Below are 27,566 nucleotides of genomic sequence, written 5' to 3'. Positions count from 1 at the left end.
TAAGTATGACTGGACAAGTGCTCTAACTTGCTGCATTGTTGATAATTCTACCAAGAGGCTTGGGTTTTACAAGCTGAGGTAAGGGAATGATAAAGCTTGTACTGTGGACAAGAAGTCGGCACTGAGCCCTTCTGCATAAAGTTGCAACTCCTCAGAGTTCCCTGGTGGCTCAGGGATCTGGTGTTGTCACTGCTGTGGCTCTGTTTACAAAAAAAAAAAAGCTGTAACCCCCAAAGAACTGAAAAGTCAGAGAAAGTGTGGACTGGACTTCAAAAAAAAAGAAAAAGAAAAGTCATGGATACAGCAGGAAGACATGTTTGTTCACCTCGCCTTGGATTCTTGTGGGATCAAAAAAAATTTTGAAAATTTATAACCTGTTCACATTCAAACTTGAAGTTTGATAAAATGCTACTCTGTTGTCTAAAACCCTAAACTGAGGAGTTCCCATCATGGCGCAGTGGTTAACGAATCCGACTAGGAACCATGAGGTTGCGGGTTCGATCCCTGCCCTTGCTCAGTGGGTTAACAATCCGGTGTGGCCGTGAGCTGTGGTGTAGGCCGCAGATGCGGCTCGGATCCTGCGTTGCTGTGGCTCTGGCGTAGGCTGGCAGCTACAGTTCCGATTCGACCCCTAGCCTGGGAACCTCCATATGCCGTGGGAGCGGCCCAAGAATTAGCAAAAAAGACAAAAATAAAATAAAAAATTAAAAAAATAAAAAATTAAAAAAAATAAAATAAAATAAAACCCTAAACTGAGAAAAATAAAATTAAAAAAAATTCTGGGCGGTAATACCTTTGAATCACCTGGCAGAAGCAAATGTAAAAACTATTTATAGAGAGAGATATGTTAACTAAGGCCTATGAGAATTTCCAGACATAAAGTACTCCCTGCCCCCCAACTACCCCACCTAAAGTGAAGTTCACAATCCCAAACTATAAAAAGCATAAACAAACAAGGCATTCCAGAAAATAACAGCATGCACAATAAATGGCAGGATTAGACTCCTAAGAATTTCAGATAGCAGAGTGCACAGTATGAAGACTGAACTCTAACCATGGACTTCGGTTGGTTAAAAAAAATTAAATAAGGGCAATATGAGTTTGACAATAACTTGGGGAAAAAGAGAGAGACAAAGACAGAAAGACATGGAAGAATCTTAAATGCATATAAAGGGAAAGAAACCAATCCAAAAAGGCTACATACTGTATGATTCCAACCACACGATATTTTGGAAAAGGCAAAAAACTATGGAGGCAGTAAAAAGGTAAGCAATTTGCAGGGGCATGAGAAGAGAGGGGGAGGGATGAATAGGCAGAGTATAGGAATTTTTTAGGGCAGTGACACTATTCTGTATGATACTATGATAGATTCATGTCATACGTTTGTGAAAACCCATAGAATGTACGATTCCAAGAGTGAAGTCTAATTTCGATTGGATTAGGAAGATGTGGTATATATACACAATGGAATACTACTCAGCCATAAAAAGGAACAAAATAATGCCATTTGCAGCAACATGCATGGCACTAGAGATTCTCATACTGCGTGAAGTAAGTCCGAAAGAGAAAGACAAATACCATATGATACCACTTATTTCTGGAATCTAATTTATGGCACAAATGAACCCTTCCACAGAAAAGAAAATCATGGACTTGGAGAATAGACTTGTGGTTGCCAAGAGGGAGGGGGAGGGAGTGGGGTGGTTGGAAGCTTGGGGTTAGCAGATACAAACTATTGCCTTTGGACTGTATTAGCAATGAGATCGTGCTGTGTAGCACTGGGAACTCTATCTAGTCACTTATGATGAAGCATGATACTGTATGAAAATAGAATGTGTACATGTATGAGTAACAGGGTCATCTTGCTGTACAGTAGAAAAAAATTGTATTGAGGAAATAACTTTAAAAAAAATTAAAAAAGAGCAAAGTCTAATTTAAACTATGGATTTTAGTAAATAATAATGTACTGATCCACTTGCTGTAACAACATTAATATACCAATGGCAAGATGTCAAACAGCTGATACTGGGGGTAAGGGGATACATATGGGAACTCTGTACTTTTTTTTTTTTTTTTTTTTTTTTTTTGGTCTTTTTGCCTTTTCTGGGGCCACTCCCACGGCCTATGGAGGTTCCCAGGCTAGGGGTCTAATCGGAGCTGTAGCCACCAGCCTACACCAGAGCCACAGCAACATGGGATCCAAGCCGCGTCTGCGACCCACACCACAGCTCACGGCAACACCGGATCCTTAACCCACTGGGCAAGGACAGGGATTGAACGTGCAACCTCATGGTTCCTAGTCAGATTCGGTAACCACTGAGCCATGATGGGAACTCCGGGAACTCTGTACTTTCCACTGAATTTTTCTGCAAACCTAAACTGCTCAGAAAACTTTAATAATTAAAAAAAATCCTTCGACAATTTAAAAACTAGATTTGACTTTTTTTTTTTTGTCTTTTGTCTTTTTAAACCCACACTTGCAGCATAGGGAGATTCCCAGTCTAGGGGTCGAATCAGAGCTACAGCTGCTGGCCTACACCACACCACAGCAACACAGGATCCAAGCTGCATCTGTGACCTACACCACAGCTCACAGCAACACCAGATCCTTAACCCACTGAGAGAGGCTAGGGATCGAAACCTCATCCTCATGGATACTAGTCGGGTTCGTTAACCACTGAGCCACAACGGGAACTCTGATTTGTCTTTTTATTATTAAGAGTTCTCCATATATTCTGGATTCAAGTAATAATATGCTATGGTTTGCAAATATTTCCTCCCATCTGATGGATCAACTTTTCACTTTCTTGCCTTTGACACACACAGTTCAATGAAATTCTACTTATTCTGTTGCAAGTCGATATTCATTTGTTAAAGAACCATCTATTGAAAAGACTAGTCTTTCCCCCACTGAACTATCTTGCATCCATGCAGAAAATCAACTGGCCCTAAGTGTGAAGGCTTATTTGTAGACTTTCAATTTTATTCCATTGATCCTTCTGCCTACCCTTTTGCCAGTACTGCACTGTCTTGACGATGGATTTTTTTTTTCTTTTTTTTTTTGGGGGGGGGGCTGTACCCACAGCATATGGAGGTTCCCAAGCTAGGAACTGAATTGGAGCAGTAGCTGAGGGCCTACACCACAGTCACAGCAACACCAGATCTGAGCTGTGTCTGTGCTCTACACCACAGCTCATAGCAATACTGGATTCTTAACCCACTGAGAGAGGTCAGGGATCGAACCCGCCTCCTCATGGATGCTAGTCAGATTTGTTTCCACTGAGCCATGACGGGAATTCCAGAAATTTTTTAGTAAGCTCTGAAGTAAAGAAGTTTAAGTTCTCCAACTTTGTTCTTTTACAAGATTGTGCTGGCTAGCCAGAGTCCCCTGACGCTCTACATGAATTTTAGGATCATCTTGTCAATTTCTGTAAAAGAGAAAGGTAGAATTCTGACAGAGATAGCATTGCATCTAAAGAACAATTTGGGATGTTCCCATTATGGCTCAGTGAGTTAATAACACAACTAGTATCTGTGAGGATGTGGGTTCAATCCCTGGCCTCGCTCAGTGGGTTAAGGATCTGGTGTTGCCGTGAGCTGTGGTGTATGGCATAGATGTGGCTTGGATCCAATTCAACCTCTAGCCTGGGAACTTCCATATTTCACAGGTGTGGCCCTAAAAAGCAAAAAAGAAAGAAAAAAATGAAGATCAATTTGGGGAGTACTGCCACCTTAAGAATATTAGGGCTTCTGAACCATGAACATGGGATGTTGTTCCATTCATTTAGCATTTTTCTTTTTTTAAACATTTTTTAATGATTTTTATTTTTTCCATTATGGTTGGTTTACAGTGTTATGTCAATTTCTACTGCACAGAAAAGTGACCCAGTCACACACATATACACATTCTTTTTCTCACATTATTCTCCATCATGTTCCATCATAAGTGACTAGATATAGTTCCCTGTGCTATACAGCAGGATCTCATTGCTTACCCACTCCAAATGCAAGAGTCTGCATTAACCCCCAGTCCATGCCACTCTCCCCCCTTATTTAGCAATTCTCTCAACATTTTAAATCTTGTTTGTCTTGAACTTTTAAAAAATTTATTCCTGGAGTTCCCGTCGTGGCACAGTGGTTAACGAATCCGACTAGGAACCACGAGGTTGCGGGTTCGGTCCCTGCCCTTGCTCAGTGGGTTAACGATCCGGCGTTGCCGTGAGCTGTGGTGTAGGTTGCAGACGCGGCTCGGATCCCGCGTTGCTGTGGCTCTGGCGTAGGCCGGTGGCTACACCTCCGATTCAACCCCTAGCCTGGGAACCTCCATATGCAGCGGGAGCGGCCCAAGAAATAGCAACAACAACAACAACAACAATAACAAAAAAAAAAAAAAAAAAAAAAATTTATTCCTAAATATTTATTTTTGATGCTATTGTAATAAAATTGTTTCCTTCCTTCTCTTTTTGCTTTTTAGGGCCGGACTTGCGGCATATGGAAATTTCCAGGGTAGAGGTCAAATTGGAGCTACAGTTGCCAGCCTATGCCACAGCCACAGCAATGCGGGATCCCAGCAACATCTGCGACCTGTATCACAGCTCACAGCAACGACAGGTCCTTAACCCACTGAGCGAGGCCAGGGATCAAACATGCATCCTCTTGGATCCTATCCTAATTGCATTTGTTAACTGCTGAGCCACAAAGGGAACTTCTAAAACTGTTTTCTTAATGTCATTTTCATATGGTTAGATGTATATGAATAAAAATGATTTTTGTATATTGATTTTATTAGGATTCTTTATATACAAGATCATGATATGTGCAAATAGAAATACTTAACACATCTTCTTTTCCAATCTAAGATGCCTTTTTAGTTGTTTTCTTGCCCAACTTCTCTGGCTAAAATTTCCAGTTAAATACTGAGTAGAAGTGGCAAGAGACTTCTTGTTTTGTCCCTGATGTTAGGGGAAAGCTACGCCATCTTTCATCCTTATATATAATGAAAGCCATCACAAATGCTCTTTACTAGGCTGAGGAATTATCCTGCTTATTCCTAGTTTGTTGAATGCTTTTAATATGAAAAGGTATAGGATCTTCATATGCTTTTTCTGTCTCTCTTGTGACAAACATGTAGCTTCTATCCTTTATTCTGTTAATATAGTATGTTATACTAATTGATTTAAGCCAGCCTTGCATTCCTGTGATTAATCCCACATGGTCAAGGTATATACAGTCATCTCTCGGTATCAGAGGGTTATTGGTTCCAGGACGTTTCATGGATACCAAATCTATGGATGCTCAAGTCCCTGGTATAAAATGGTATGGTACTTACATATAACCTATGCACATCCTCCTGTATACTTTAAATCATCTCCAGAATACTTAATACAATGTAAATGCTATATAAATTGTTGCTAGTAGGGGCAAATTCAAGTTTTGCTTTTTGGAACTTTCTAGAAAAAAAAATTTTTTTTCCTGGAATACTTTCAACCCACAGTTGGATGCAGAACCCATGGATACAGAGAGTAGACAGTATTCCTTTTTAAATGTTGCTGAATTTGTTTTGCTGATTTTTGTTGAGGATTTCTGCAACTATATTTTATTATAGATACTGGTCTATAACTTTCTTTCTTTTGATGTCTTAGTCTGTTTTTGGTTATCAGGATAATAATGGCCTCACTGAGTTTAGAAGCACTACCTCTTCTATTTTTCAGAAGACTCTGTGAAGGATTGGTATAAATTCTTCTGCATATATTTTATACAATTCACAAGTGAAACTACACAGGTGTGAACTTTACTTTGTGGGAACTTTTTAACCTACCTACTCAATCACTTTACTAGTCATAGGTATATCCAGTTTTTCTATCTCTCCGAGTGTTAGTAGTTTGTTTCATTCTAAGATTTGTCCATGTCATCTAAATAAATATAACTTTTTGGCATAAAGTTGTCAACAGTATGCACTTATAACCCTTTTTATTTCTGTAATAATCAGTAGTCATATCCTCTCTTTCGTTCCCGATTTTAGTAAAAATTTGAGCATTCTTTTTTCATGTTCAGATTAACTAAAAGTTTGTCAATTTTGATCTTCTTAAAAAAAAACATTACTTTTCACTATTGCTTTTGTATTCTCTATTTCATTTATTTAAACTCTTATCTTTACTATCGCCTTCCTTATGCTTGCTTTGTGTTTAGTCTGCTATTCTTTTTCTAGTCCTTCTGGAAAGACGGGTAAGTTATTATTTTGAGATCTTTCTTCTTTTTTTAATATTGACATTTTACAACTATAAATTTCCCCTAAGTGCTGCTTTTTAGCTGCACCTCATAAATTTCAATATGCTGTGTTTTCATCATTCATCCAACATGCATTCTAATTTTCCATGGTTTTTTCTTTGATTAATGGCTTATTTGAGTTGTTTAATTTTCACACATTTGCGAATTTCCCAAAGTTCCTTCTGTTACTGATTTTTAATTTCATACCATTGTGGCCAGAGAACGTACTTCATATGATTTCAATTCTTTTATCAAGCTTTGTTTTGTGGCCTAACAAACGTCTATCCTGGAGAACGTGCCATGTGCATCTGAGAAGAATGTATATTCTGCTGCTCTTGGATAACAGGATTCTACAGATGTCTGCTAGGTATAGTTGGTTTATTTATAACATTGCTTAAGCCTTCCATTTCCTTGCCGTTTAGTTGGTTTGTCCACTTTGAAAGTGGGATATTAAAGTCTCCAACTATTATATTTAAATTGTGTTTTCTTCTTCAACTCCACCAGCTCATGTATTTTGAGGCTCTCTTGTTCTTCAGATTGAATACTTTCAATCGACTTCTTCCTTTAAAGTTAGATAATATTTTCTTTTGCGAGTTCACATCTGATGTTGAGTCTGTCTAGTGGATAAATTTTTCTTTTTCTTTTTTTTTTTTTTTTAACAAGGGATGCACCCACGACACATGGAAGTTCCTGGGCTAGGGGTCGAATTGGAACTACAGCTGCCAGCCTACACCACAGCCACAGCAACACTGGATCCAAGCTGTGTCTTCAACCTACACCACAGCTCATGGCAACACCGGATCCTTAACCTACTGATTGAGGCTGGGGATCTAACCCGCATCCTCATGGATATCAGTCGTGTTTGTTCCCACTGTGCCACAATGGGAATTCCTGTGAATTAATTTCAATTATTGTACTTTTCCACTCCAGAATCTCTATTTGGTTCTTTTTTTTTCCTACTTCTTTACCCCTACTGTCTACTTACTGACACATTTTTCTCAAATGTTCTTCTGGTTGCTTTAGTTCTTTGATTATACAGTTGATCTTCATTGTTTGCAAATTCTGTACTTACAAGTTTGCATACTTGCTAAAATTTAATTTTAACCTCCAAATTTAATACTCACGGTGCTATCACAGTCATTCATGAACATGCACATAAGGGCAGAAAAATTTGAGTCCTCTGGCAAGCATGTTCTGAACTAAGATCAAACAATGTGTCCCTCTGCCTTTTCTTTTTTTTCTTTTCTTTTTTTTTTTGTATTTTTAGGGCCACACACAAAGCACATGGAGGTTCCCAGGCTAGAGGTCGAATCACAGCTGTAGCCACTAGCCCATCCCACAGCCACAGCAACGCCAGATCTGAGCCATATCTGCGACCTACACCACAGCTCACGACAACACTAGATCCTTAACCCACTGAGCGAGGCCAGGGATCAAACCTGCATCCTCATGGGTACTAGTCAGATTCGTTTTCACTCTGCCTTTTTGTTTCAGTTCTTACACTGTAACGACTACCTTTTTTCCATGTTCTACCCTAAATAGATACTTCGATTTTTTGTAGTTTTTGTATTTATCATTGGTGATTTTGCTAAGTGCAATACTAAAGTGCTATGTAATGTTTCCAAGTGGAAGAGGCTGTAATATGCCTTAAATAAGCTTCATTCAGGCATGAGTTATGTGCTGTTGGCTATGAGTTCACTGTTAATGAATCAATGATAAAAATTAAATAAAGTACCTTTAAACAGAAGCACACATGAAATGAAATTATGTACTGACCACTTGACAAAAATTATTTGACCAGAGGCTTACAGGAACCTAATCCTATATTTTGCCTAAGAGCAATGGTTTCAGTGTTTGCGGTGACTATTCAGAAAATAACCAACCACAAATGACAAGAACTGAGTGTATCTATAATAAATGATTTAAAGTCTTTTCCGAATAAATCTAACTTCCGGACATTCTAAGTTTCCCCTGTGTATGGACTATTTTTCCTTTATGTGATAAGTGGATATTTTATTTATTTTGGCTACCCCCATGGCATGCGGACGTTCCTGGACCAGGGATCAAACACTTGACATAGGAGCAACCCAAGCCACTGCAGTGAAAACACTGGATCCTTAACCCACTGCACCACAAGGGAATTCAATAAGTGGATATTTTAGATTTTTTGTTTTTTGTTTTGTTTTTGTCTTTTTGCCTTTTCTTGGGCCGCTCCCTCGGCATATGGAGGTTCCCAGGCTACGGGTCGAACCGGAGCTATAGCCACCAGCCTACACCAGAACCACAGCAACATGGGATCCAAGCCACGTCTGCAACCTACACCACAGCACATGGCAACGCCGGATCCTTAACCCACCGAGCAAGGCCAGGGATCGAACCTGAAACCTCATGGTTTCTAGTCGGATTCGTTAACCACTGAGCCACGACGGGATCTCCAATAAGCGGATATTTTAAATAATGTAATATATTGTGGCAACTCTGGAAATCAGAATCTCCCACCTCTTTGGGGTTTATTATTGTTAATATTTCTTTGGTTAGTGACTTTCCTGGAATAATTCTATAAGGTCTGTATTCTTTGTCATGTGTAGCCATGTGTATCCACTATAGCCTCTTCTTGATTAACTTAATTCAGGATGTTGAATATATTATCAAATAAAAAAGAAAAAAAATTTGGAGTTCCCGTTGTGGCTCAGTGGTTAACGAATCCAACTAGGAACCATGAGGTTGTGGGTTCGATTCCTGGCCTCACTCAGTGGGTTAAGGCTCTGGCACTGCTGTGAGCTGTGGTGTAGGTTGCAGACATGGCTCAGATCTGGCATTGCTGTGGCTCTGGCGTAGGCAGGCAGCTACAGCTCTGATTGGACCCCTCGCCTGGGAACCTCCATATGCCACAGGTGTGGCCCTAGAAAAAACAAACAAAAAAAAATGAATATGTTGTTTAAATGCCACAGCTGTATATATGTGTTTTGGGGTATGCTTTTAATATTTCAGTAGGCAGTTTGAAACTCTGCCTTGCCCTTCATTTCCTACTTGTGCAGAGCCTTAAGTTAAACAAGAGATAAGGAATTAGGGTCTTCTCAGGTTATTCATTGGCAGACATAGAGCACTATCCATGTGTGTTACCTTCCAGAGTACTAGGCACTTAGGTTTTCAAAGTCATCTATGGACATCTGATATCCCAATTTTTCTTTTTAATTCTTTGGTCAATCTTTTGTTGGCCCAATCTTTTATTGGTCCTCCTCAGACCACTCTTATGTTAGACAATTACCAATGATTGCTTTTGACAAATGCCCTGGGACAGAGTGATCTCTGAGTCAAATAAAGACAAATACTGTGAGAACAGAGCTTTTCAGAAAGTTGCCAAATAGGTCAATTCTGTGAGGATGGGCTTTTGCAGAGTTCCAAAACCTTTCTGCTTCCTTGGGTGGCAGCTAGGCTGCTGTTTTTCAAGGTTACTGTGAAGCTAGGGAGAGGGAACTGAGAAGTAGGGCAAGTTAAAATGCCACCAAGCTCACTATTCTGAGATTCATGCATTTTTCTTGAATAAAACTTCCTTGGATTGTGATAAGTCTTTATAATTTCCAGAGTTGTGAAAACGTTAAGTCCCCGCCACTCTGGTTTCAAATGCTGATGACTTGGAACTCAATCTCCAGCACAGACCTTTCTCCAAGTTTCACATTATGTGAATACTGCCTGCTGTTGCTCTCCCTTGTATCTTGTTCATCTCTGTATCCCCAGCACCTAGCAGAGTCTCCAATGAATATATGTTAAATGACTGGAAGGCATGCCTATATTATTTCTTATAATAACATAAATCTAAATTTATCTCAAAATAAAATGCCTAATTTTGTTAAAAAAAGAAAAAAAATCACCTTGGCAATTGCAGAAAATGAACTGTGGGGACAAGAATAGATATTATTAGAAGGCTTTCATAATAAGCAGTGAATTAAATACCAATGGTACAACAGCAGCAAACTGACATATGAGAAGGTGAGTAGAGACGGCATATTTGTTTTCTGAAGTTATCTCCATGCTTAGGCTACTAAGGTAAACTACTACTCTGGCCAGTGTCATTACTGGAATATTTTAACATTTACCCTTTTCTAAAATAGTGGTTTTAATCTAGTATTTTCCTGATCAGTTCTGGGGTATAATGCAAATAATTTGTTACTAATGATAGATTTTAAAAACAAGTTGGATGGAAATCCCCTGTGGCACAGTGGGTTAAGGACCCAGTTCTGCCACAGCCATGGCACAGGCCACAACTGCAGCAGAGGCCACAACTACAGCACAGGTTGAATCCCTGGCCCAGGAACATCAGAAAAAAATCCCACCAAACCAACCAAAATCAAAACAAAACTAACAAGCTGGTAAATTTTTTTTTTCCCCAAAAAAGGAATCAAAGTGGATTTAAGGTTATCTATGTAAGATTCCTCCCCCTTGCATCCCTGAGAAGGAGAAGGGCAGGGAGAGTTACAGTCTGCAAGGCTACATTTCATGTAACCATAGGTCTACCTTTGGGTGAATCATCCTTGTTAGGTTCATAGACACCACCTGGAAAAAAGACAGTGCTTCTAAAACCCAGGCTTCTTTTACTGCAGCAATACTACAGACCAACACTATGCTAATGAGTGGTCACTTGCATCTTTTTTCTTTTCCCTCCTTTCCTGCCTCCCTTCTTTCCCTGTCCTTTCCTTCTTTCCTCCTCCCTCTCTTCCTTTCTTTTTTCTTTTTAAGGCCGCACTTGAAGCATATGGAAGTTCCTGGGCTAGGGGGTTGAATCGGAGCTGCAGCTACAGGCCTACACCACAGCCACAGCAACACCATATCGAGATTCATCTGGGACCTATGCTGCAGCCCGTGGCAGTGCTGGATCCTTAACCCACTGAGCAAGGCGAGGGATTGAACCTGCATCCTCAGGGACACTGTGTCAGGTTCTTAACCTGCTGAGCCACAATGGGAACTCCACTTGTATGTTTCTTAAAGAAATAAATGGTCACTGATGGTTCTAACTAAATCCTATGACTGATGCTTCTATTTAAATCCTATGATTATATCTGAGAGAAGACTGAATTGTCCTACTGAATTCTGGCAAATGATGTGTCTATCTCTCCACAATGACCCCTCCAAGATAATCATATACCAACCAAAATACCCACACATAACCCATGAAAGTAACAGAAGTAAGATCCAAATACAGACTAAGTTCTAAGAAGATCTCTTCAAAGCTATTTAAAAAACACTGCTTTAGGAGGCAAAATATTTAAATAGGCGAATCCTCAATTTCTTTACATATGAAGGCTACAGCCTTCCTACCTTTAATGTATTTCCTGAGTGTATATTTCATTTACCATATGACAATAAGGATAAAGTAAGATTATCCATATTTTGAGTTAAATTTGATTATACACTTTATTATTTCTTGTTGAGAATTCATCTTAAACTTCTTACTTAAGCTACACCCAGAATTTCTATGTTCTTGTTTACTGTTTCTTATACACCCAAACAAATTCCCAATGGGTCCTGTTTAAATGTATTTGCTCTGTTTATCATTTATATACCTAGTGACTATATCAATTCCCAACAGTGTTAGACTGGTGAGTAAATTAGGTCCTGTTTGTCTTTTCCTTTCCTCATCAAGAAAAGAAACAAGCCTCTGTTATTATGTCTATTAACCACATTAGACATTGAAGATGTAATTCATTCAAGGATCAATGTTGAAATGAACCTTATCTGTACTAAAAACTCTGCAGACAGATTTCTTGTCTCTTCATAATAACACAAGTGTTTCATGTTTAAAAATCATTATCTTTTACATTATAAGTGGAAAACATGACCTTTGCAAAGACTTCCTTTTTTAATGTGAATATATATATAAAACATCCACTTGGGACACTGGGCCATAGCCAAGCCTGTAACTTCATTAAATCTTTTTGTATGTAAAATTAGTAACAGCGTCATCTCATCCATTCTAAATAAAGTATTTACAACCAAGTACTCAAGGATCCCATGGAGTTCTGAATTCTAGATTTCAAGGCAACTCCATCAATTAATCTTAATTGTATGTGTCTGGCTAAATCTTCCCCAGCAGAGGTTTCCCATTACACATACCCATTATTGTGATACCCACAGGTGCCAACATACAAGTACTTTTATTCCCAGCTGCTGCTCAAGTTAATTTGACACTTCCAAACTCAGCTGAAGTAGGTAGCAAATATGTGTGTATAACTTTGCTGCCTTAGAACACATGCTGATTTTAAAATCCAATTAATGAACTTCTAGTGATTCACTGGTACTTTTTCAAAGCAAATTTTAAAGATCTTCTAAATTCTGCTCTCACTTGCAGAAGAAAGCATCACTGGATAAGACATTAATTATGATGATACCAGTGTTCCTTTTAAAATAATTTTATGTGTGCCAAATGTTTTCACACTGACATATTTAACAAATTAATCCCAATCATTATAAAACTATTTTAAGTCACACCTATACATAAGTGTATAAATATGAATGGGATGATATACTGCCAAAACAGTTCCTATTAGAACATGACTCACCAGTGTTTACCAATCTGAAGTAGTTGTACAGTGTAAAGAGAGCTGGCCAGTGAGCCAGAAGATGTATGTTCTAGCCTAGACTTGGACTTAATAATCAGCTTAATGAAGGTAGAGCCTTGGAAATATTATCACCTTGGCCTCAGTTTCATCATTGGTAAAACATGGAAGTTTAAATGATATTTAATGGTTGTAAAACACTAGGAAATCTGGATCTCATATAGCAAAGGTTGGCAAACATTTTTTTGTAAAGGCACAGATAGAAAATATTTTCAACTTTGCAGGTCAGATGGTCATGGTTACAGCTATTTAACTCTACCACTACAGAGTAAAAACAGTCATGGACAATAAACAAATGCGCATGACTGTGTTCCAGCAAAACTTTACTTACAAGAATAAGCAGCTGGGTGGATCTGGTCCACAGGCCATAATAGTGTGGCAACCTCTGTCACAGAAAAATGGATCATATTTCCTATAAGCCAGTTCCTTGCAAACTCAACAATTTGTTGAAAGGAATTAATTATATAACTTCAGGAACAAATCCTGTTTTCTTGCCTTGTTATTAACAAGCCAAGAGGAGTTCCCATCGTGGCGCAGTGGTTAACGAATCCGACTAGGAACCATGAGATTGTGGGTTCGGTCCCTGGCCTTGCTCAGTGGGTTAATGATCCGGCGTTGCCGTGAGCTGTGGTGTAGGTTGCAGACACGGCTCGGATCCTGCGTTGCTGTGGCTCTGGTGTAGGCCAGTGGCTACAGCTCCGATTGGACCCCTAACCTGGGAACCTCCATATGCCGCGGGAGCGGCCCAAGAAATAGCAAAAAAGAAAAAAAAAAACAAGCCAAGAAAGACATTGTACAAAACTTTCCATACTCTCCCTGTTCTCTATCCCTCTTCACCATACCTATCAGTAGGAGAGCATCCCCATTCTTCCAGATTTCCCAGGCCTTATGAATCTTCTGAAAGTATTCTGCATATTATCCCCTATTTTTGTCCTGTTAGTAAGTCCTGTCCTTTCTCCTCCTGCTAACTCCAATCCCTTCTCCTAAATCTAATATATACTCTTTCTGTCTATGCTTCCTAAAACATAGTTTGTCATGCCACTTCTTATCTTCAAAACCTTCCTAATTTGTACTGCATTAAATCTAAGTTCTAATGCACTAGAGTTTCCAAGGCCTTACTTTTCCTACCAAATAGGTCTTATCACTCACAAGACCTCAACACCCACTCTCTGCCCCACGCAAGGTGTTCTCTAGTGGCTCCCTAGCTACCACTGTCAGTTATTCTAAAACCATTCTTTTACCATCCAAACCCCATCTTCATTTCAAGGTCCAACTCATGGATCAATTTTTATAAAGCCTTATATGCCAGTCTACAAAGATATTACCTCTACACATCTACCAAATTTAGGGGCACTATCATATAGCTTAATACTTATCTTCCTATTACTATTTCTGATAACCAAACTAGGCCATACACACTCTTATGTATTTGCCAATGCCTAAATACAATCCTAAAAACAAAACAGGTTTTATTTATTTATTTTGCTTTTTAGGGCCGCACCTGTGGCATATGGCGGTTCCCAGGCTAGGGGTCTAATCAGAGCTGTGGCTACTAGCCTACACCAGACCCACAACAACGCTGTATCCTTAATCCACTGAGCAAGGCCAGGGATTGAACCCGCAACCTCATGGTTCCTAGTCGAATTCGTTAACCACAGAGCCACGACAGGAACTCTCAAAATAGGTTTTAAATAAACAAAGACTGAGTGATTAAAGGAAAAGTTGTTATTTTTATAGGAGGAAGAGGAATTAAATCCAAGGTCTAGCATCTTGGCGTCTTCTGATTTCTTGTCATATCTCAGGTGCTGTGAATAACTATTATTTACTCTGATTAAGTTTCTTAAACACACAATATTCCAGCTGTTATTAGAGGTAATCAGTCTCCCATCTCCTTACCCTTCCCAACACTGCAAATAAATGAACACACAGGCTGACATCTAGACCCTCTGAGTGCCTACTACGTGGCTAGGTATTCTTCTAGAATATAAGGATACAGCAGTGAACAAACCTATGTCCCTCTCCTTATAAAGTTTTCAATCTAGTGGGAGGAAATAGAGAATAAACTAATATGATGTCCAGAAATAGTGACATGTACTATAAAGAAAAAACAGGTGGGTTAAGGGAAAAGAGCATGATGGGGACCATTTTAGATGGATCTGTATGTTTATAATGACAGGAAATATTTATTAAAGAAAAATCAGACAGAGTAGGAGATAGGGTATTATTTTAGAGGCGACAGGGAGGAAGGGGTCTCTGATATGGCACTGTTAAGGAAAGATGTGAATGATGTAAGGGAATGAGCATCCAAACTGTCTTGTGGAAGGACATTCCAGGCAGTGCTCTGAGGTCAGCCTCTAAGGTAGCAATATGTTTACCTTGTTCAAAAAACAGCAACAACAAGATGGCTGGAGAGGAGCACTACTGCACAACATATAGTCAGGATGGTTAGACATGTAACCAGGGGCACAGAGAATATAAAGACTTCTGGATTTATTCTGAGGAAGATTAACTATTGAATGGTTTTGATCAAGGAAGTGACATGGCCTGATTTAAATTTGAGATTATTCTGGCTACTCTGGGGAAGAAAAAAATATAGAGGGCAAGAATGAAAATAAGTACAGCAGTTCAAAGGCTTCTACACTTGTCTTTGTATCTCCAATGCCTAAGACAGCATTAGACATATGGACACTTAGGTATATACACCAAGGATAATATTTATCATACTATATCTTTAATATGATATTAGTAGTACTATATCAAATTTAGGTTTGAATCTCAGCTTATCTACTTTAAGCTTTGTAACCACGAACATATTACTTAACTGAGCCTCACTTTCCTCACCAATAAAAGGAAACTATGTAAGAGTTGTAGCGAGAATTAAATGTGACAATGTATATATAGCATTTAGCATAGCACCTAATATACAGTAAAAACTCCAAAAAGTGATAGTTAATTATTCCCTATCTGCCCCTTCCACTTCCAACAATGAGAATACAGTTGGACGGTAAACTGAATTCATTTAGAAGAAAGCTCACAGGGAGTTCCTGTCGTGGCACAGTGGTTAATGAATCCGACTAGGAACCATGAGGTTGCGGGTTTGTTTCCTGGCCTTGTTCAGTAGGTTAAGGATCCGGCATTGCCATGAACTGTGGTGTAGGTTGCAGACAGAGCTTGGATCCCGTGTTGCTGTGGCTCTGGCATAGGCTGGCAGCTACAGCTCCGATTAGACCCTAGCCTGGGAGCGGCTCAGGAAAAGGCAGAAAGACAAAAAGAAAAAAAAAAAAAAAAAAAAAAAAGCTCACAAAGACAAAACAAAGCCCTAATATCAGAAATACAAGTTAAGTTATGAACATGTTAAGCTTGAGACACCGTAAGTAGAGACAGTGATCAGGCAGTTGAATATAAGAGTCTGGAGTTCAGAGGAGAGAAGAGGGATGGAGATAAAACATTTGGGATTCAGACCGTAGTTGATATTTAAGGCCAACATCACCAAATGAATACATGTAGACAGAAAATAGAGGATACAAAAAGAGACCTAGAGAACTACAACATTCAATCATCAGAGAGATGAGGAAGAGCAAATAAAAATGAGAAAGAACAACCAGCCAGGCACACAGAAAATCAAACAAATGTGGTATCCTAGAAGTCAAATGGGAAAATCTGTTAAAAGTTTAAAAGACAGAGAAGTCAGATGGAGTAAGATGAAAACTGAGAGGCGTTCCCACCTTGGACCACTTGGGAGTGTTGTGATGTAAGTTTGATCCCGGGCCCAACCCAGTGAATTAAGGATCCAGTGTTGCTGAAGCTATGGCTTAGGTTGCAACTGCAGCTTGGATCTGATCCCTGGCCTGGGAACTCCATATGCTGCAGGGTGGCCAAAAAAAAAAAAAAAAAAAGATGAAAATTAAGAAGTCATCATTGGATTACTTTTTCTTCCACTTTTATTGAGATAATACTGAAATACACACTGTATAAGTTTAAGGTGTACAGTATAATGATCTGGCTTACATTCATCACAAGGTGATTATCACAGGAAGTTTAGTGAACATCTACCTATCATATAGATGCAAAATCAAATAAATAGAAAAAAAATTTCTTGTGATGAGAACTCTTAGGATTTATTCTGTTACCATTCATATATAACATACAGCAATGTTAATTATATGTATTATATTGTACATTACAGACCTAGTACTTAGTTATAACTGGAAGTTTACTTTTTTTTGGCCATGACTGAGGCATGTGAAAGTTCCCGGACCAAGTATCCAACCTGTGCCACAACTATAAACCAGAGCCACAGCAGTGACAATACTAGTCCTTAACCCATTGAGCCACAAGGGAACTCCACGGAAACCTACACTTTTTTATTTTTTTGGTGTTTTCTAGGCCTGCACCCTTGGCATATGGAGGTTCCCAGGCTAGGAGGTCGAATCAGAGTTACAGCTGCCAGCCTACACCACAATCACAGCAACGCTGGATCCTTGACCCACTGAGCGAGGCCAGAGGCTTCATGGTTCCTAGTCAAATTCATCAACCACTGAGCCACAACAGGAACTCTAAGTCTACACTTTTTTGACTGCCTCCATCCAATTTCCCCTCCCCTCAACTCCCACTCCTGGTAACCACAAATCTAACTCCCTTTCTATGAGTTTATTTGTTTTTTCCTTTTTTTGGCTGCACCTCAGCATGGCATATGGAATTCCCAGGCTAGGGATCAGATCGAGCTGCAGTTGCAACCTATGCTGCAACTGCAGCAACGCCAAATACTTAACCCACTGTGCCAGGCTGAGGATCACACCTGTGGCACAAGGCTCCAGAGATGCTGCTGATCCCACTGATACAGCAGGAATTCCTGTTTGTCTTTTAAGTATAACTGACCTACAACATTATGTTGGTTCTTGTTAAACAACACAGTGATTTGATATTTCTATACATTTCAAACTGATTACCACAATAAATTGTTAGGATGTCACTATACAAAGAAATCACAGTTACTGACTATACTCCCCACATTATATATTTCATACCCATGATTCATTTATTTTGCAACTGAAAGTTTGTACCTTTTAATCTCCCCATCCTATTTCTTTCCTACCCTTGCCCCATTCTCCTTTGGCAAATACCTGTTTCTTCTCTGTATCTAGAACACTGTTTCTGTTTTAGGTTTATTTATTTGTTTTATTTATTTAGACTTCACATATAAATGAAATCATACAGTATTTGTCTTACTCTGACTTACTTCATTTAGCATGACAGCCTCTGGGGTCCATCTATGTTATTGGGAAAGGCAAAATTTCATTTCTTTTTATGGCTGTGTAATGTTCCATTCCGTGTGTGTGTGCGCACGCGCATACGTGTGCAATCATGAGGATACACACATGATGTGATATATATATGTGTGTCTGCATATATATATATATATCACATTTTTTATCTATTCGTCAACTTAACCTGCTTCATATCTTGGGTATTGAAAATAACCAAATAATGACCACAGTGGTACATATATCTCTCCTAATTAGTGTTTTGGTTTTCTTCAGATAAATACCCAGGAGTGGAACTGCTGGATCGTATGGTAGTTCTACTTTTAATTTTTCTGACGAATCTCCATACTAGTGGCTGCACCAATTAACATTCCCACCAACAGTGCACAAAAGTCCCTTTTCTCCATATCCTCACCAACACTTATTATTTGTTATCTTTTTGATGACAGCCACTCTGGCAGGTGTAAGGTTATACCTCACTGCAGTTTTGATTCACATTTCCCTGATGATTAGTGATGGTGAGCATCTTTTCATGTGCCATCTGGCCACCTGCATGTCTTCCTTGGAAAAATGTCTATTCAGATCTTCTGCCCATTTTTTCTCCTTTTTCAGCCACCCCATGCTGTATTCCTCAGCCAGGGATCAGATTCGAGCTGCAGATGTAGCAACACAGGATCTTTAACCCACTGTGCTGTGCCAGGGATTAAATCTGTATCCCAGGGCTCGAGCAAAGCCATCAATCCCACTGAGCCACAGTGGGAACTCCCTGCCCATTTTTTACACTTGATCTTGGCCAAAAGACTGAGAAGTAATCCCTGCCCATTTTTTAATCAGGGTTTTTGGGGGGGGGAGGGAGGTTGTTGAGTTGTATGAGCTTTTTGTGTATTTTGGGTATTTACCCCTTATTTGGATACATCATTCACAAATATCTACACCCATTCAGGAGGTGGACTGTACCTTTGCTGTATGAAAGCTTTTAATTTTTTTGTTATTTGTCTTTATTAATTTTAGGGCCACATCCACAGTAGATGGAGGTTCCCAGGCTAGGGATCAAATCAGAGCTGCAGCTGCTAGCCTACCCCACAGCCACAGCAATGTCAAATCTGAGCTGTGTCTGCAAACTATACCACAGCTCATGGCAACATCGGATCCTTAACCTGTTGAGGGAGGCCAGGAATTGAACTTGCATCCTCATGGATGCTAGTCAGATTTGTTGCCACTGAGCCACAATGGGAACTCCAAAAGCTTTTTATTTTGATATAGTCTCATTCATTTATTTCTGCTCTTGTTTCCCTTGCCTGAGGAGAAATATCCAAAAAAATATTACAAAGATTGATATCAGGAGTTCCCGTCGTGGCGCAGTGGTTAACGAATCCGACTAGGAACCATGAGGTTGCGGGTTCGGTCCCTGCCCTTGCTCAGCGGGTTGACGATCCAGCGTTGCCGTGAGCTGTGGTGTAGGTTGCAGACGCGGCTCAGATCCCGCGTTGCTGTGGCTCTGGCGTAGGCCGGTGGCTACACCTCCGATTCAACCCCTAGCCTGGGAACCTCCATATGCCGAGGGAGCGGCCCAAGAAATAGCAACAACAACAACAACAACAACAAAGACAAAAAGACAAAAAGACAAAAAAAAAAAAAAAAAAAAAAGATTGATATCAAAGAATATACTTAGAGGAGTTCCCGTCATAGCTTAGCAGTTAAAAAACCCAACTAATATCCATAAAGATGGGGGTTTGATCCCTGGCCTTACTCAGTGGGTTAAGGATCTGGTGTTGCCATGAGCTGCAGTGTGGGTCAGATTCGGCTTGGATCTGGTGTTGCTGTGGCTGTGGCATAGGCCTGCAGCTGCAGCTTCCGATTCGACCCCTAGCCTGGGAATTCCCATATGCTGAGGGTACGGTCCTAAAACAAAAAAGCTTTGAGAGTTTTATGGTTTCAGCTCTTATATTTAAGTCTTTAATCCATACTGAATTACTTTTTGTGCATGGTATGAGAGAGTAGTCCAGTTTGCCTGACACCATTTATTGAAGAAGCTGTCTTTTCCCCACTGTATATGCATGCCTCTTTTGTCATAGACTGTTTCCCACACAAGGGTGGGTTCATTTCTGTGCTCTCTATTCTGTTCCACTGATTTACGTATCTGTTTTTTTCTGCCAATATCATACTGGATTTTTTAATTTAATTTTTATTTTATAAGGAGTATCGCTGATTCACAATACTGTGTTTCAGGTATACAGTAAAATGATTCAGTTATACACATGTCCACTTTTTTCAGACTCATTTCCTATGCAGCTTATTACAAAATATCGAATACATATACATATACATATACCTATACCTATACATAGGTCCTTGTTGATTATCTCTCTTATATAAAGAGATGTGTATATATCAATCTTAAACTCCTAATTTGCCTCTCTCCCCTCCACCTTTCCCCTCTGGTAACCGTAAGTTTGTTTTTGAAATCTTTTTATGGTTTCTAAATAAGTTTATTTGCATCATTTTTTGGCCCTGCCCATGACATTCGGAAGTTCCTGGGCCAGGGATCAAACCCATGCCACACTGTGACAAGAGCTACAGCAGTGACAATGCTGGGTCCTTAACCCATTGAGCCACCAGGGTATTCTTGTATCTCTTTTTTAGATTCTACATATGGATGATACCATATGATATTTGTCTTTCTCTGACTTATTTCACTTAGTATGATAATCTCTAGGTCCATCCGTGTTGCTGCAAATGGCAGTTTCATTCCTTTTTTATGGCTGAGTAATATTCCATTGTATATATGTACATCTTCTTTATCCATTCATCTGTTGAATTTAAGCTGCTTCCATGTCTTGGCTATTATAAATAGTGTTGCAATGAATACTGAGGTGCATGTGTTTTTAAAAATTATGATTTTCTCTAGAGATATGCCCAAGAGTGGGATTGCTGAATCATACGGTAGATCTATTCTTGTTGTTTCTGTGTGTTTTGTTTTGTTTTGCTTTGCTTTGCTTTTTAGGGCTGCACCTGCAGCACATGGAAGTTCCCAGGCTAGGGGTAGAATAGGGAGCTGCAGTTGCCAGCCATAGCCACACCCACAGCAATGCCAGATTCTTAACCCACTGACTAAGGACACAGATCAAACCTGCATCCTCATGGATGTTAGCCAAGTTCATTATTGCTGAGCCATGACAGAAACTCCTATTTTTAGTTTTTTAAGGAACTTCCATACTATTTTCCATAGTGGCCATAGCAATTTACATTCCCACCAAGTGTAGCAACGTTCCCTTTTCTATACACCCTCTCCAGTATTTGTTCATAGACGTTTTTCTTTTTTTTGGTTGCAGCATGTAGCACCTTGATGTAGGACCTAAGTTCCCAGGCCACAGTGGTGAAACCACTAAGTCCTAACCTCTAGACCACCAGGGAACATGTAGACTTTTTGATAATGGCCATGCTGACTGATGTGAGATGATACTTCATTGTAATTTTGATTAGAATTTCTCTAATAATTAGAGATGCTGAGCATCTTTTCATTTGCTTTTTGGCCATCCGTATGTCTTTTTTGGAGAAATGTCTATTTAGATCTTCTGCCCATTTCTTGATTGGGTTTTTGTTTTTGTTTTGATATAGTGCTTCCTGAGCTGTTTGTAGAGACTAATCCGTTGTCATTTTGTGTGCAAGTATTTTCTCCCATTCTGTGGATTGTCTTTTTGTTCTGTTTATGATTTCCTTTGCTGAGCAAAAGCTTTTAAGTTTAATTAGGTCCCATTTGTTTATTTTTGGTTTTATATTCATTACTCCAGGAGGGGGATCCAAAAAAATAATGCTGTGATTTATGTCAAAGAGTGTTTGGCCTATGTTTTCCTCTTAAGAGTTTTATAATATCTGGTCTTACATTTAGGTCTTTAATCCATTTTGAGTTTATTTTTGTGTATGGCATTACAGAATGTTCCATTTCATTCTTTTACATGTAGCTGTCCAGTTTTCCCAGTACCCCTTACTAAAGAGACTGTCTTTTCTCCATTGTATATTCTTGCCTTCTTTGTCATAGGTTAACTGACCATAGGTGTGTGGGTTTATGTCTGGGCTTTCTATCCTGTTCCATTGATCTATAGTACTGTTTTTATGTCAGTATCATACTTTATGATTACTGTAGCTTTGTAGCTATAAGTATGAAGTCAGGGAATTGAATCTCTAGCTTTGTTCTTCTTTCTCAAGATTGCTTTGGCCATTTGGAATCTTTTGTGTTTCCACAGAAATTTTTAGAATTCTTTGTTCTAGTTCTGTGAAAAATGTCACTGAATTTGACAGGGTTTGCACTGAATCTGTAGACTGCCGTAGGTATGGTCATTTTAACAATACAAATTCTTGCAATCCATGAACATGGTATATCTTTCCATCTATTTGGGTCTCCTTCAATTTCTTTTATCAGTGTCTGGTAGTTTTCTAAGCACAAGTATTTTCCTCCTTAGTCAGATTTATTCCTAGGTATTTTATCCTTTTACGATGTGATTTTAAGTGGGATTGTTTTCTAAATTCCTCTGATAGTTCACTCTTAGTGTATAGAAATACACTAGATTTCTATACAATAATTTTGTATCCTGCAACTTTACCAAACTCACTGATGAACTCCAGCAGTTTTCCAATGGTGTCTTTAGGATTCTCTATGTATAGTATCATGCTACCCGCAAACAGCGACAGTTTTACTGCTTCCTTTCTAGTTTGGATTCATTTTCTTTTTCTTGTCTGACACTGTGACTAGGACTTTCAATACTATGTTGCATAAAAGTGGAGAGAGTGAACATTATTGTTTTGTTCCTCATCTTAGAGGAAATGCTTTCAGCTGTCCACCACTGAGTATGGTATCAGCTATAGAACTATTAGATATGGCCTTTGTTATGTTGAGGTGTGTTCCCTCTATATACACTTTTTAAGTTTTTTTTTTTTTTTTTTTTAAGGTTACACCTGCAGCATATGGAGGTTCCCAGGCTAGGGATCAAATTGGAGCTGCAGCTGCCAGACTATGCCACAGCCACAGCAACATCAGACCCAAGCTGCATCTGCAACCTCCACTGCAGATCCTTAACCCACTGAGTAAGGCCAGGGACTGAACCTACATCCACACAGACACTACGTCGCGTTCTTAACCCACTGAGCCACAACAGGAACTCCATTTCTTCAGAGTTTTTTTTTTTTTTTATCATAAATGGATGTTGAATTTTGTCAAAAGCCCTTTATGCATCTATTGACAATCATATTTTATTTTTATTTAATGTGTATATCACATAGATTGTTTTCTGGATAGTGAACCAACCTTGTGTCTCTGAGATAAATCCCACTTGATCGATCATAGTGCATAACCCTTTTAATGTTTTACTGAATTCAATTTGCTAATATTTTGTTGAGAATTTTTGCATCTATATTCATCAGTGGTATCAGCCTGTAATTTTCTTTTCTTTTTTTTGTCTTTTTGCTATTTCTTTGGGCCGCTCCCCCGGCATATGGAGGTTCCTAGGCTAGGGGTCGAATCGGAGCTGTAGCCACCGGCCTAGGCCAGAGCCACAGCAACACGGGATCCAAGCCGCCGCATCTGCAACCTACACCACAGCTCACGGTAACGCCGGATCGTTAACCCACTGAGCAAGGGCAGGGACTGAACCCGCAACCTCATGGTTCCTAGTCAGGTTCGTTAACCACTGCGCCATGACGGGAACTCCCAGGCTATCCATTTTATTGACATGCAGTTGTCCACAGCAGTTTATGGTCTTTCGTATTTCTTTGGTATCAGTTGTGACTTCTTATTTCTTTTATTGATTTGGGCCCTCCTTTTTTCTTGACAAATCTGGCTCAAAGTTTGTCAATTTTTTTTTTTTTTTTGTCTTTTTGCTATTTCTTGGGCCGCCCCTGCGGCATGTGGAGGTTTCCCAGGCTAGGGGTCAAATCGGAGCCATAGCCACCGGCCTACGCCAGAGCCACAGCAACGCAGGATCCGAGCCGCGTCTGCAACCTACACCAACGATCATTAACCCACTGAGCAAGGGCAGGGACCGAACCCGCAACCTCATGGTTCCTAGTTGGATTCGTTAACCACTGCGCCACGACGGGAACTCGAAGTTTGTCAATTTTGCCTACATTTCAAAAAATCAGCTCTTTGAAAACTTCATCTTTTCTTTTTTTTTTCTTTTTTCTTTTTAGGGCTGAACCTGTAGCATATGGAAATTCCTAGGCTAGGGGTCAAATTGGAGTTGTAGCTGCCTGCTTCCACCACAGCCACAGCAATGCGGGATACAAGCCACATCTGTGACCTACACCACAGCTTGCAGCAGTGCCGGATCCTCAACCCACTGAGCAAGGCCAGGGATTGAACCTGCATCCTCATGGATACTAATCGGGTTCATTTCTACTGAGGCACGACTGGTACTCCACTTATATTGTTTTTTAAATCTCTATTTCATTTATTTCTGCTCTGATTCTAGATGACATCTTCCATTCTACTAACTCTGGGTTTTACTTGGTCTTTTTTTAGTTCCTTCAGGTGTAAGATTAGGTTGTTTATTTTTGAGATTTTTCTTGTTTTCTGGGGTAGACTTGTATTACTATAATTTTCCCTCTTAAAACTGCTTTCCCAGTTGGATTTAATGATATGGTGAACTGGGTATGAGTCAATGTCATATTATAATACATTCAAGGAGAAAAATGTTCAACAGTAAATCCAGGCAATTCATTTCAGAATTTACACTGGAAAGTCAGGAAAAAAAAATGGGAGTGGTAGCTGGAAGGAGAAGTGTTTCCTTTTTAAAAATGGAAGAGGAGCTCTCTGGTGGCTCAGTGGGTTAAGGATGTGGGATTGTCACTACTGCGGCTCAAGCTGCTGCTGTGATGTGGTTCAGTCCCTGGCCAGGGAGCTTCTCTATGCTGTGTGCATGGCCCCCCCAAAAAAGGACAAAATAACAGTGTAAATGCTGATGAGATGGTTAGAGCAGAGTGGGAACTGATAACACGGTAGACAAAGGGAAAGCTGCAGTGTTACCCTTGAGGGGGCAAGAGCAGATGGGATCTGAAAAAGAAGTTAGGGGAACTGCTGGGCTTTAGTGGGGGTGAACAGCTACAGTTTGTCTCTAATAACAAAGAGAAGACGTAAATGCATAAATTCACATAGGTGAACAGATATGAAAATTCTCTTTCAACTGCCTCAATTTCCTCAAAGAAACAAGAAAAATTTCATCAGTGGAGACTGAGGTGGGGGGGGGGTTGTAGTATAGGTTTAAAGAGAATAGCAAAAGCAGGAAACAGTAATCTCAAAGAATGAGAGAGTGACTGGACTAAAAAAATAATAGTGTGACTCAAGAGTTCCTGTTGTGTCTCAGTAGAAACAAACCCAACTAGTATCCATGAGGACGTGGGCTGGATCCGTGACCTTGCTCAATGGGTTAAGTATCTGGTGAGGCCAGGGATCAAGGCAGCTGCAGCTCCCATTTGACCCCTAGCCTGGGAACTCATGGGTGCAACCCTCAAAAGACGGACGGACGGACAGAAGAAAGGAAGAAAGAGTGACTGAAATTAAATAAAATCAGCTGGCAGGTTTTTCTCCACCCAAGTCTGGCCCTGCTGGTGCAGGTAAATATAAAGAGTACCTGGAGCAGTAGCCATAATAAGAATACAGATCAGTCAAATAAGTACTGGTCTCTTAAGGAAGAGACCAGCAGAGGGGTTGAGAGTGTCTGCAAGGTAGTGATAATAATGACTGATTATGGAAAAGTAGAGTAAGGAGGGAAGTGAGTACGTGAAAAGGATGAAGGAGAGTAAAAAGCTGACAGAATCAATGGACTGCTGGTACTGGTAGTCTGTGTATTAAAGGGGGTGAAGTGGAAAGATGGAGAATTTCATTTGGAGACTAAGATATTTACAGTTGAAACTGTTATAAAAATCTAAGAATTACTACAGCACAGAACCAGATTCTTGGGATTCCCACATTTAATAAGTAAGTTCAGTGTAGGGGTAAAATGAGAATGTGTATGTAAGATCTGAACAGCAGGTAAGAGAATTAAAAGGTAGATGATGGAAAATAGCCTAGGAATTCCTCATTTTTCTCTGTAAAACTTATCAAAAACTATTAGAGAAAACTAAATCTAACTTTTCTAAGGAAAAGAATGATTCAGGCTTTTTAAAAAGAATGTAACCTGCTGGTAAAATAGTTTAAAGAAAAGACTCAATCACTTGATTATTTTCCTTCATATCCTATTTGTTCTCACTTCCACATTTCCCTGCTTATAGAGTTCAATGAATACAGTAACTTGAGCTTAAGTTTAGTGTCATTCTCTTTGGTTTATCCCTCGACACTAGCATTAGTAACTTCCACATTTCCCAAAAAGAGAGATCACTTTAAGAAAAAAAAGACTTTCACATTTAAAGATTTCAAAGCAAACCGTTACCCCAATACATAAACATCCATCTGCATATTCTTTAATTATCTACTTCCAAATCCACCTACAAGACATCACTTTACATTCAATCTGTTGAGCAGTTAAATATACAATTAAAATGGTACTTTTCAGTAGCCTGAAAAAATTAAAGTCTTGGTTTTCATTCTGCCATGCAACAATTATTAAAATGTATTAAATTCACAGTTAGTGTGAATGACAACAGCAGTTAATTGCTTTACTCACCTCCTTAATAGCATCTTCATTAGGAAGAATGGAGCATAAGCATGTGATATAGGCTTGCTGAAAAGATGACACATTTGAAATTTCTTTAGATTCTGCACATACTTTTGATAAAGCAGTAGCCTGGGGGATGCAGTTAGATTTCAACAAATGTTTTATTCGCATTTGCAGAAAGAAAGGTCCTTCTTGTGCAATCAATTTATTGACTAGAAAAAAGGAAAAATGAAACATTTGATAACATACCACATAATGTGCCAAGATTGTAAAGATGAAAGTTTGATATCTTTTATTGTTGTTTGTTTTTAGGGGATAAAAAGTCAGCTGATATAAGTGGGAAGTGATCTCAATACTCATCTAATAGAGCAAAGAGCAAAATAAATACATTTTGCTAATTATGGAGTTCCTGCTGTGGCGCAGTGGCTAGGGTCACTGCAGAGGCGTGGGTTCAATCCCTGGTCCTGTGCAGTGAGTTAAAGGACCCAGGAACATCCACATGCCACAATGCGGCCTTAAAAAAAAAAAAAAAAAAAATGCTAATTATTCCCACTTTATTTAGTAGTTTTATTTTGAACACCAAACTTTTTAATAAAGCTACTAATAACATTTCATCAAAATTCATTATTTGACCCTTCTCCTTCACTTTCTGATAAGGAGAGTCAAGAACAGTGAAATGAACTATAAGCATAAATACAAGGAAAAAAGGCAAGTATTCTACATAATATTAACAACTACCACTTGAACATTTTTGAGGTACCAAGCTTTAAGCTGAG

At 39.3% G+C, this 27,566-nt stretch overlaps 1 protein-coding gene and 2 long non-coding RNA genes across 11 annotated transcripts in view; 1 reads left to right on the top strand and 2 right to left on the bottom strand.

The window, feature by feature from the left end:
• Nucleotides 1–27,566, top strand: part of LOC106510655 (uncharacterized) — a 282,042-nt gene that overhangs the window by 187,573 nt on the left and 66,903 nt on the right. The gene's annotated exons all lie outside the window — the stretch shown is intronic.
• Nucleotides 1–27,566, bottom strand: part of RLF (RLF zinc finger) — a 96,301-nt gene that overhangs the window by 29,163 nt on the left and 39,572 nt on the right. For 6 of the 9 annotated variants that reach the window (XR_014807506.1, XR_014807507.1, XR_014807505.1 and 3 more), the window contains one exon: nt 26,800–27,002. Coding sequence is in view for 3 of the 9 variants with exons in the window: in XM_003356327.5 (XP_003356375.2) it covers nt 26,800–27,002 (203 nt within the window). In the remaining 6 variants the exon portion in view is untranslated. Of the gene's footprint in view, nt 1–16,804; nt 18,799–24,697; nt 27,003–27,566 lie in introns of those variants that run through there. The other 3 variants (XM_084964022.1, XM_084964023.1, XR_014807508.1) reach the window with 3 other exon arrangements.
• LOC146402695 (uncharacterized) lies at nt 9,450–16,178 on the bottom strand. Its single transcript, XR_014807521.1, has 2 exons — nt 14,546–16,178; nt 9,450–13,434 (listed from the first exon to the last, which is right to left on the bottom strand). It is a non-coding gene; the product is annotated as an uncharacterized LOC146402695 (long non-coding RNA).

Source organism: Sus scrofa, chromosome 6 (genome assembly GCF_054392235.1).
Source record: "Sus scrofa isolate SSC_HxYL_T2T_F1_AM1 chromosome 6, Sscrofa_HxYL_maternal_Yorkshire_Landrace_v2.0, whole genome shotgun sequence".
Taxonomy (NCBI): domain Eukaryota; kingdom Metazoa; phylum Chordata; class Mammalia; order Artiodactyla; family Suidae; genus Sus; species Sus scrofa.
The sequence above is the reverse complement of the archived record's forward strand: the minus strand, read 5'-3'. Positions and strand labels throughout refer to the sequence as shown.